We start from the raw sequence: 12,187 nt of genomic DNA, 5'->3' as shown, positions 1-12,187 counted from the left end.
AACGGCAACATTTGCCATGTGTTGCTATTTTTATCTTTAGCAATTTCCCAATCTTGGGTTACGGGGGTTTTTACACTGGGCGATTATCGTGCAGAGGAGCGTTCATATAACGCTCGTTGACGATTATTGCTCGGTGTAAACAGGGGAACGATCAGCAGATGAACGAGCAAACGCTCGTTCATCTGCTGGTCGTATAGTTTGTAAAAAAGTAAAATATTATCGTTGGCAGCACATCTACCTGTGTAAACGCATGCGGACGAGCGATAGGAGTGACGACCGCTAGTCCCCATTCATAGCTCCTTGTGTCAGGAGCAAACGAGCGCCGATCAACGATCTGTCTGGTTGATTGGCGCTCGCAAAAAAAAAAATAAAAAAAAAAAAATACGCAAATATAGCAAAGTAAACAAGAAAGTGGCCAAGTGACCGGAGTGGTCTGTTCAGAGTGCTGCAACCTCTGTGTTCAGATTGGGGGGGGGGGGGGGGGGAACAGGTTCCTACCACTGGCTTGCTTTTCTTGAAGTATGTGTAAGCCAACCCCAAAGTATAATGTAAGTATCTAAAGGACACTGCAACAGAAGGTACATAACACAAGATATAATGGCAACATAACAATTGTATACCAGCAATAAAACACAGATCAAGCGCAAGAACATACAAAAAAAAGCCGCACACTCCGTAACGTGAAGTTACCTGATACGCCAGACGCGATCGTACTGTTAAAAACACAAAATCCCAGCGTCTGAAGTGCCGCATTACTGAGATCAGAATCCTGGTGATCAATGTGAGTCTGGGAGATAGAAGAAGATTATTTACACCGACGTATCCAGTAAGAGAAACGACAAACATTAAACGTTGACTGCATTAGCCGGGCTTCCGCCTCAAACCAGATTTACAGGGGAGTATCTACACATAACATACAGATACGTGGAGGGCTGACCTGTAAATCCCCTCCCCCAACTCCCTAGTATACAGGACCCTTGCAGATTAGGCTTCTCTTCTTTGCACAGCTCCACTCCCGATCCAGTAGCCATTACCATGTAGCAGAGGAGCGGTGTTGTGCCAAAAAGGCATTAATAGGCACAGGGGCGAATGGCTCTCACATACATTTCTTAAATAAAAGGGGTCACAGTCACATACCAGGAAAATAATCTATAATTTTAGGGTCCAGCATTATTCGAGAACAGGACAATTAATCTTCGTACCTTAAAAGCTTTGCAAAGTCGTGAGAATTGTTTTCCAACCAGGGCTGTAAACTCTTTGCCATCCTCTCCACTAATACGGCTAGAACAAGAAAAAAAACAAAAAAAAAACAGCGGGTAATCTGGTTCTGCTTCATCAGTATAGACAATTTGTCATCTCGGGTGGAGTGCAGAAAACCAGCACCAGATGCCTCCAACCAGGACATATTGGGTATAGAGTAGGTATGAAGATCTGCGGCATGCACTGAAATCCACCAAGGATAAAACATGGCCTAACCATAAAGTCGGCAGCCAACATAGATGAAATGTATAGAAAGTTAGTATTATTTTCACATATGTATATAAAAGGTATCTGGAGTTTTTAAGAAATGGAGAAATGCTAAATAAAGTAGTGATCAGGAGGGCAGGGATTTTTCTGGACGGTCACAAATCCAGAAATATACTATAAAGGTCTAATAGATGAAAGTCCAAACTTTCCCCTGAACGGGGGTCATGCCACGGTCATCCCGGCAGGCTAGGCGGCCACCACACGTGAATGGATGGATGGAGAGGTAGGCGCGCTTGTGTGTCGCCCTATCCACTTACTTCAATGGGAGTTGCAGAAACAGCCGAGCACGCTTGCTCAGCAGTTTCTGTAACTCCCATAGAACAGAAAGGAGAGAGGAGCGCACATTAGGGATGTCACGACACAAGAATTTGGACTTCGATACCGATACTCTGTGTAGTATTGCAATACTCTATACCAAAACGATAGCCAACAATAATAAAAAAAAAAAGTTCTTCCATTTTCTGATGTGAGGAGGCGCGAGGTGTGATGAATTTTGAACCTCCGTGTGCCTCACATTAATAAGTGAAAGAAAGGTTTTTCTTTAGTTTTTTTTTAACAGCATAAACATAAATGATGATATAAATTTGTTGTTACGGTCGCGACGATACCGATTGTGTATATTTTATGTATTGAGACTTTTATTCTAATGGTTATTGTAAAAAGTTTATTTTTAAGCCCTTAAAGGGCTTTTCCCTTGAGGGACATTTATGACATGTCCACGGGACGTGTCAAATGTCAGATAGATGCGGGTCCCACACCCATCTCTAGAAGGGGGCCCCCTAAACCCCGTCCTAGCTTGGTCTGATCTCGCTGACTCCCGGCCACTTCCAGGTTATATGGTCGTGAGTTACATAATCTGAGTAACTTGCTGGGCTACGCTGTTTCCATAACTACCATTCAGTTCTATGGGACTTACGGAAACAGCGTAACCCAGCAAGTTACTCTGATTACGCAACTCCCGACCATATAACCTTTTTCATGGTCGGAATTCACCTCATTCAGCCGCAACACAGAGTGGCCGAACGGGGATGAGGGGGCCCCTTTTTTAAGATAGATGCGGGTCCCACACCTATCTGACATATCCTGTGGATATGTTATAAACGTCTCATGGGATGAGGATTTAAGGACGCAGCCTGTTTTGGCCGATTTTTTCACATCTGACATGTCTGTCTTTGTGGTAATAACTCTGGAACGCTTTTACCTATCCAAGCGATTCTGAGATGGTTTTCTTGTGCCAAATTGTACTTTGTTAGTGAAAAAAATTTGGTCGATAAATTTGTGAAAAATTTTCAAGAAAATTTCAAAAGCCTATTTATTCAGGGACCAGTTCAGAAGTGGCTTTGAGGGCCTTATATATTAGAAAACCTCCATAAATCACCCCATTTAAAGAACTGCGTCCGGCGAGGTTCAGGTGACCCCGGCTCTGGATATAGGAGCTGGGACCTGCATTTATCAGACATGGCATATTCTCTATATATGTTTAAGGCGGGAATACTCCTTTAAGACGCCCGTACACTCTAGATCGCTGTTGGCATTAGATGCTCCTGACTCCACCATTACCATGCACGCTCGCCGCATGTTTATTTTAATGGAGAGAAGGTAAAAGGTTTGGGAATCCAGCATAACCGATCCTTTTTTCGCCCCCAACAGACGGGAGGAGGGTCATCGGGAGGAGAGTCGGGAGATCCCCAGTCACATTAGATCTCCAGTCGGCTTTCATCGGACGTGCCACGTGCACTGACCCAGTACGGCAGCTTTACACAGCACGGATACAGATGTATGAGATGGTCTGCAGGGAGAACTGTCAATCACTAAGTGTGGGTGGTGGTGGGGGAGGGGGGGGCTCAACTTTCTCTGCGTCCTTGTAACACCTTTTTACATTAAAGTTTTGAAACAAACGCAAACATAAAAACGATGTATCCCCAGGCTGAACATTACATCCAGCAATAGTCACTCACTTGGCAATGGAGAGGTAGGCATCTGTCTTTTCTGTGTGCGAGGTAGAGGAGTCCTCTAATGTTTCTAGTAAAGGCACCAAATGTGAATCATCCAACACAGCAGCCATTTTTTTTCCTAAATGTCAAGTCAGAAACAAAACGTTTTACAAACAAAAACTTTTTCAATGAAAAAAAAAACAAAAAAAAACAAAAACAATATATACGACCACAAGTGTTAGGCTATGTTCACACGGGGTATTTTGCAGGAGGAATATCTGCGGGCATAAAACACAGCGAAATAAGCTTTCTCTGCCTCCCATTGAAGTCAATGGGAGGTCAGAGGCGTAAACGCCCGAAGATAGGGCATGTCGCTTCTTTTTCCCGTGAGGCAGTTTTACTGCTCGCGGGAAAAAGCCGCCGATGCCTCCCATTGAAATCAATGGGAGGCATTTTCAGGCCGTTTTTGACTAGTTCTGTGACGCGGTTTCCGCGTCAAAAAACTCGTCAAAATACTCTGGCATTAGGCCGGGTTCACACAGTTTTTTTGCAGGCGGAAAATCTGCCTCAAAATTTGTTTGGAATTTTTAGTCAGATTTTCCTCTGCCTGCACGCCGATTTTCACTGCGTTTTTCGCCAGCGGCCATTAAGCATAAACCCTTCCACTTTATTCTAAGTGTGCCGTGCGAAGGCTGTAGTCAGATTCCGCACATGTCCATCTGCCATGAAAAACAGACTTTTTTCACATCCGATTCACACCCGTGCAGGACTCGTTTTCACAGATCTCTTAGGGTATGTTCACACACACTGATTACGGACGTAATTCGGGCGTTTTTGCCCCGAATTACATCCGAAAATAGCGCCTCAATAGCGCTGACAAACATCTGCACATTGAAAGCAATGGGCAGACGTTTGTCTGTTCACACGAGGTGTAATTTACGCGCCGCTGTCAAATGACGGCACGTAAATAGACGCCCGCGTCAAAGAAGTGACCTGTCACTTATTTGGCCGTAATTGGAGCCGTTATTCATTGACTCCAATGAATAGCAGCGCCAATTACGTCCGTAATGGACGCGGCGTTCAAGCGCCTGCACATGCCGTTACGGCTGAAATTACGCGGATGTTTTCAGGCGGAAACATCCCCGTAATTTCAGCCGTTACGGACGCCCTCGTGTGAACATACCCTTAAAGTGTAGCTAAACGTTTGACAAACTTCTGACACGTCAGAAGTTTGGAATGGTGGGGGTCCGAGCGCGGAGACCCCGACCAATCACTAGAACTAAGCTGAAGTGCTTGTGTGAGCGCTCAGCCGCTTCGTGTCTGTTTGCCTTTTTCTGGAAAGCCGATGTATCGGAGTACGGACTCCGAACAGACACGAAGCGCCTGAACGCTCACACAAGCACTTTAGCTGCTTCATTTTAGCAATTGGTGGGGGTCTCCGTGCTCGGACCCCCACCAATCCAATCTTCTGACATGTCACTATGACATGTGAGAAGTTTGTCAAACGTTTAGCTGCACTTTAAATCTATTCAGGGATCCATGAAAACGGCCAAAAATCGGACGTCCCAAATTTGTTTACGGGAACTTCACACGGTCCTTTAAAAAAACGGTCGTGTGAACAGCCCATTGAATTCAATGGCCAGATGAATGCAGGCTTTTACGCCTCAAAAAAACGCCTGGAAGCTCTGCGTGTGAACACGCTCTAACTGTCCAAGTCGCAATTTTCTCCATTTTGGCCTTAACTACACCAGAAGAGCGACGCACGAACCAACGAACACGGAGGCGCACGTGTGTCACCTTTATTACAGAGCCAACGTCTCGTCACACATCGAGGAACTACAGATTTCGGCTTCTCTGGCCATCAGTGCGTTATGCGAGCACGCTCATATGCTTGACAAACCAAAGCCGTTCAATTATGGCTGCAAATTGGGGACCCCCTGGACTGAAATTAAGCCCCGCACTTTCTTTAACATAATAACGTACACACGATCCTCGTACTCCATGAGCATGGTCACGGGGGGGGGGGGGGTGTCACGTGACACCCATCAATCTTATTACCTGCTATGCTTACTATCAGAAATTAAAGGGGAACTCCATGTGTATGTATATTCTGACACAGCAGGGGATGACACCTGTCACAGTCCTTGGGGGTTGACGATCATAGAAGGAGTGATTAAGATTGATGACTTATCCTTAGGATAGCCAGCAATATTAGATCAGTGGGGGCCTGACCATTAGTACCCCGGCGATCAGCTATGTGAAGGGGCCGTGACCCCTTTATTGTTTACATGGTTCTCCTCTCTGCTCACACCATTACATTTGCAGCGGAGTCGACTGCGCTATTGATTCCATAAGAAAACCGGAAACCTGCCGGAATGGTGACGAACGGAAAGCATTAGCGATGTTTCCGTCATCATTGAGATCAATGGTGACTGAAGCGGAAGCTGTGCTGTCACTTTCCATTGCGGGGTTCACCCGACGGAACCCCGGAACGGTGATGTGAATGGGCCCTTATTCACGGCCTAACAGCGACATCCGTCACCGCAGCGTTTAATGGCGCACGTTATGAAATCTCACGACCCTATTAATGATATACGTTAAACAGATATCATTGTAGGCTACGGTTGCCGCTAGTAACCATCTGTTTAACATGTAACTGCTGCAGCCATTTAAAGGGCTCATGGGGGCTCTACTGTGACGTATTTTTGGCGTAATGTCCGAAATGCAACATGTGGCTTCTGAGCCCTTTGATTTGCTGCAGCGGTCACATACAAAGCACGTAAATAACACACCGGTACTGTCACCGGAGAAACTGCGCTGGATCTCCAAAGCGGACAACCCCCCCCCCCAGTCAGCTGACCGTCAGGAGGGTGGCCGGTGTCCATGTTACCTGACATGGGGGGGGGGTTACATGGTGGAGAAGACTCCTCTGATCTGACTAATAGGGACCCCGAGGAGACAGTCACTATGGCATCCGCAGGCTCTAATATAGACATCCCCTTTAACAAGTCACATGGTCTCATATAAAACAATCAAAATCAATCTAATGCTCCTTAATTGATAAGGCACGCTGGGACTTGTAGTCCCAAATATAACAACCCAGGCCATCCTCAGTCTGCTCCATGTGCACACCCATCAGCCATCTCAGCTGCTGCAGAACCTCTTTATAAGTTACACATGAAGTGACTGGTTGTCTGACATGATGTCCAGAAGACACGATCCACTCCATGTCACCAGCCCTCTTTAACTCCAAGACCGCCGGGATCACATGGACTACCACAAGGTCCCCATTCCCCTCAACAGCCCCCTCCCAGGCTCACCCGTTCTGAAATCAACACTACCGGGGAGGCCCGAGACACAGGAGCGCCGCTATCCCGAGCCGCGGCCACTGATGCTGCTGCCGCTGCTGCTGTCGCCTCCTGATTTACCCGCGCTCTGCTGACACCTCCCCCTTCAGCTCCCGCCGACTAAAATGGCGCCAGATTGGATGAAAAGCAGGGGGCTCACTAATGGAGGACCGAGCTCGTCGATTGGTATTGACATAAATGAATAATCAACACGCCGAGCGAATCGATTGGAAGCCAGACTGGAGAGGAGAGCTTGAAGCGAAACTGATTAACAGAGTACCGAGCTGGTCGATGTGCTCGTCAATAGAGCTCTGAGCGGAGGTATAGGAAGCCAGAGACAAGATAGTAGAACACAGAACTTATCGATGGGGCTGATAACAATCTGCCTCCATGTAACAAGTTCAGACATATTTCTGGTAAAATTGTGACTTTTTATTATTTTATTTTGCCTTACGTTTTTTTTTTAAATCTTGTTTTATATTTTACATGGCAAAAGTTTAGCGGTGATTCCGATGGTAAAACGTGGCCTATTATTGAAGAGGGAGAGATGGGGTGGCAATTAAAGGACTTTTAGGAGTCGGTCAATTTTTCCGGATATTACCTCTATTACTTTTGAAATCGCTCCATAAATTGCCATTATCAATATGTACAGCATTTGGAGAAACAGACACGCCAACCCACTCCTGGAGACCTATCTCCGCTTGGTGCCGCTCCTTGGATGTCGCCCCAAGTAATGCACCAAGGAAGCAATAATTGTATTATTTCATATACATTAAATGGAATAAAACTGGAGATAACGGAACAAGAGAAGGACCTGGGGATTCTGGTATCAAATAAGCTAAGCAGCAGCACTCAATGTCAAGCAGCAGCTGCAAAAGCAAATAGGATTTTAGGGTGTATAAAAAGAGAGCGAAAAATCCATGACTTAAAGAGGCTCTGTCACCAGATTTTGCAACCCCTATCTGCTATTGCAGCAGATAGGCGCTGCAATGTAGATTACAGTAACGTTTTTATTTTTAAAAAACGAGCATTTTTGGCCAAGTTATGACCATTTTTGTATTTATGCAAATGAGGCTTGCAAAAGTACAACTGGGCGTGTTGAAAAGTAAAAGTACAACTGGGCGTGTATTATGTGCGTACATCGGGGCGTGTTTACTACTTTTACTAGCTGGGCGTTGTGTATAGAAGTGTCATCCACCTCTCTTCACAACGCCCAGCTTCTGGCAGATCACGCTGTGACGTCACTCACAGGTCCTGCATCGTGTCAGACGAGCGAGGACACATCGGCACCAGAGGCTACAGATGATTCTGCAGCAGCATCGGCGTTTGCAGGTAAATCGATGTAGCTACTTACCTGCAAACGCTGATGCTGCTGCAGAATCAACTGTAGCCTCTGGTGCCGATGTGGCCGACACGATGCAGGACCTGTGAGTGACGTCACAGATCTGCACTGTCAGAAGCTGGGCGTTCTGAAGAGAAGTGGATGATACTTCTCATCAGAACGGCCAGCTAGTAAAAGTAGTAAACACGCCCCGATGTACGCACATAAAACACGCCCAGTTGTACTTTTACTTTTAAACACGCCCAGTTGTACTTTTGCAAGCCTCATTTGCATAACTACAAAAATGGTCATAACTTGGCCAAAAATGCTCGTTTTTTAAAAATAAAAACGTTACTGTAATCTACATTGCAGCGCCGATCTGCTGCAATAGCAGATAGGGGTTGCAAAATCTGGTGACAGAGCCTCTTTAAATGTAATATTACACTTTTGTAAATCCCTTGTAAGGCCACATCTTGAATATGGAATTTCGTTTTGGGCTCCAAATTGTAAAAAGGATATAGGAGAACTGGAGGGGGTTCAAAGGCGGGTGACTAGATTATTAAAAGTGATGGGAGGTTTCGCTTAGGCTTTATTCAGACGAACGAGAAATACGCGCGTGCAACGCGTGTGATTTTCACGCGCGTTGCACGGACTTATATTAGTCTATGGGGCCGTACAGACATGTGCGTGAGTTTTGCGCTGCGCTGGTCAGTTGCAAAAAACTCACGACATGTCCGTTGATTCAGCGTTTTCAACGCATCACGCACCCATTGAAGTCAATGGGTGCGTGAAAACCACGCATGCCGCATGGAAGCACTTCCGTGCGAACTGCGTGATTCGCGCAACAGCTGTCAAAAGGATGAATGTAAACAGAAAAGCACCACGTGCTTTTCTGTTTACAAACATCCAAACGGAGTGTCTTTGAGAAGAGCGAACCCGGACAACCGAACCGAACTTCACCGGGTTCGGCCGAACTCGTTTTGGCCGAACCCGGCAAAAAAATATCCGGTACGCGACGTCAGGAGATAGTCACTGTCCAGGGTGCTGAAAGAGTTAAACTGTTTCAGCACCCTGGACAGTGACTTCCGATCACAATATACATGAACGTGTTAAAAAAAAAGTTCTAACTTACCGATAACTCCCGGGTTCTTCCTCCAGTCTGACCTCCCGGGATGACAATTCAGTCCAAGTGACAGCTGCAGCCAATCACAGGCCAACCACAGGCTGCAGCGGTCACATGGACTGCCGCGTCATCCAGGGATGTGGGGCCAGATGTCAAGAGAGGCGCGTCACCAAGGACGCGTCACCAAGGCAACGGCCGGGAAGTTCTCGGTAAGTACGAACCTCTTTTTTTTTTTAACAGGTTTCTAGATATGGTGATCGGAACTCACTGCCGCGGGTGCTGAAAGAGTTACTGCCGATCAGTTAGCTCTTTCAGCACCTTGGACAGTGACGGGCGCGGCTAGCCTCATCTCTATGATGGCGGCTGCGCGAAAATCACGCAGCCGCGCATCATACACGGATGACACACGGAGCTGGCAAGTGATTTTTGCGCGCACAAAACGCCGCGTTTTTGCGTCCGCAAAAACGCCACGTTCGTGTGAATCCAGGTTACAATGAAAGGCTAGAAAAATTGCGCTTGTTCAGCTTGGAAAATGCTCATTGCATGAGGAAGAAAGACGTTTCAGACATCAATATAGGAAAGGGTTCTTTACAGTTAGAGTAGTCCAACTATGGAATGTCCTACCCCCAGATACTATGTCTGCATTTAAAAAAAGGCTCGATGATTATTTACTGACAAATGGCATTAAGGGTTATAATTAATCTAGCAATGAAAAATGTGTAATTGAGTAAGAAAGGTTGAACTTGATGAACCTGCGTCTTTTTTGAACCTATGTAACTATCAACTTTATTGCAACGAGCAGGTTCCCGATCGTTTAACCCCTTAGATGCCGCGGTCAATAGCGACCGCGGCATCTAAGGCTTTAGAAAGAGGGGAACGGCCCCCTTCAATATCCCAAACCCCCCCCTCCCGCGACGAGATCAAGAGATGGTTGTCATGGCAGCCTCGGGTCCTAATAAAGGCCACTAGGTCTGCCATCTTTGTGCTCCTATAAATCCATGCCTGAGGGCTTAATAGGAGTCTGTAAATATCACAATATACTGCAATACATTAACATTGCAGTATATCGAGCAAGCGATCATTGGTTCAAGTCCCCAAGGGAGACTAGTAAAAAAGTTAAATACAGTTAAGTAAAGTTTTTTTCCCCATTTTCCCCCTAAGCTATGTAAAAAAAAAATGAACATAACTGGTATCCCCGTGTCCATAAAAGTCTGAACTATCACAATATACATTATGTAACCCCCCCAGCGAACGCATATAAATTAAATAAAAATGTCAGAATTGCTGTGTAATTCGCCCCCAGATTTCTTGGTCCTTTTGAAGTTCTGCAACAAATAAACCCTGTGTCCTATAAGCTAAAATCTCATTTCATGTGTCCCTTCTTAAGCCTGTGGTCCTGAACAGCTTCAGCAAATCCCCTGGTTCTATAGTCGCTCCCTGTGATTCTTCTGACATCTTTGAAGTAAGAGAGATCCTGGATTATAAGAGGATAAGAGGTGGACCTTCTACCTCGTGGACTGGAAAGGGTTTGGTCCTGATGAGAGATTGTGGGAGCCTGAAGAAAATGTGAATGCTCCGGCTCTCATCAGGAAATTCCTCTCACGCTCTGGACCTAAGAAGAGGGGGCGTAAGGGGGGGGGGGTACTGTAATGGCTGCAGTCGCGGACCGTCGGCATTACTTACCCGCCAACGGACGTGACTGACGAGCTGTGAGCTGTGAGACCGCAGACCTGTGAGACACCGGCACACAAGACTGTCCTCGGCGGTTGCTGCTGCTACTGTGCATAGGGTGCGCGCGCTCGCTCCTGGCCTTAAAGGGCCAGCGCGCGCACCAAGAAAATCCCCCCATCCTATCCCAGAAAGCTGTGTCCTATTCCTCCTTGCCTGGCATTGTTGTGTCTGCCCATGTTAGTCTTTGCAAATGGTCCCTTAGTTGTATCTTGTATCCAGTGTTCCTCTATCCCGTATCCAATAATTGTGTTTGTTCCAGTGCGTAATCTAGTGTCATAGTGGCAAGTATCATATGTGCCAAGTGTCATCTGTGTCAAGTGTCACCTGTGCCAAGTATCAACTGTGCCAATTGTCTGCTATGCCACGTGTCTGCTATGCCTAGTGTCTGCACGCCGAGTGTTTGCCAAATCATCTATCCAGGTACTCTTGTCCTAGAAACTGTTATTGACTTTTGTTTGGCCAGCTGCTACTCCGCTTCGGCGGATCGGCCTAGTGGGTCCACATACCCCATAGCTGTGACATTTGGTCACCTCATCTCCCTCAAAAAATAGACACAAAAAGTGATAAAAAAAAGTTGTATGTACCCTAAAATGACACCAATAAAAGCTACAGCTCGTCCCACAAAAAACAAGCTCTCATGCAGCGCAATTGACTAAAAAATAAAAAAAGTTATGGCTCTCAGAATGTGGCGACAACAAACCTTATTTTTAACAATTTTATTTTTTCCTTGTGAAAGTAGAAACACATCAAAAGAAACTTTATAAATTTGGTATTGCCGTAATAGTATTGACACGCAGAATAAAGTTAACATGTCATTTTTACTGCACGGTTATTGCCGCAAAAATGAAACCCAAAAAACAATGGGGGAAACACAGTTTTTTTCCCATTCCACCCCACAAATAATTTTTCCCCAGTTTCCAGTACATTATATGGTAAAATAAGTGGTGCCATGAAAAAACTTAAAATCGTCCTGCAAAAAAAACAAGCCCTCATACGGGTATATAGATGGAAAAATGAAAAAGTTATGGCTTTTCGAAGGTAGGGAGGAAAAAGCGAAAAAGAAAAACCGAAGAATGGGTGCAGAGAGAAGGGGTTAAAGAGACTTACTGTATGAAGTGCAGACAGTCTGTGGTTGAAGCCACATGGAGTGCAGAGGGAGCTGATACACTTAGAGAAAGTGGAGTCTGCCTGGAACCAGCCACTT

General features: G+C 45.8%; 1 protein-coding gene across 2 annotated transcripts in view; it reads right to left on the bottom strand.

The window, feature by feature from the left end:
• RIF1 (replication timing regulatory factor 1) overlaps window positions 1-6,952 on the bottom strand; it is a 46,398-nt gene extending 39,446 nt beyond the window's left edge. For both annotated transcript variants that reach the window (XM_075829274.1, XM_075829275.1), the window contains exons 1-4: window positions 6,782-6,952; window positions 3,486-3,600; window positions 1,203-1,281; window positions 691-787 (exon numbers count right to left, since the gene is read on the bottom strand). In XM_075829274.1, the coding sequence (XP_075685389.1) occupies window positions 691-787; window positions 1,203-1,281; window positions 3,486-3,592 (283 nt within the window). In that variant the 5' untranslated portion in view covers window positions 3,593-3,600; window positions 6,782-6,952. The remainder of the gene's footprint in view (window positions 1-690; window positions 788-1,202; window positions 1,282-3,485; window positions 3,601-6,781) is intronic.
• Window positions 6,953-12,187: the final 5,235 nt, after the last annotated feature.

This window comes from Rhinoderma darwinii, chromosome 6 (genome assembly GCF_050947455.1).
Source record: "Rhinoderma darwinii isolate aRhiDar2 chromosome 6, aRhiDar2.hap1, whole genome shotgun sequence".
Lineage (NCBI taxonomy): Eukaryota > Metazoa > Chordata > Amphibia > Anura > Rhinodermatidae > Rhinoderma > Rhinoderma darwinii.
Note: the sequence above shows the minus strand (reverse complement) of the source record. Positions and strands in the feature narration are given on the sequence as shown.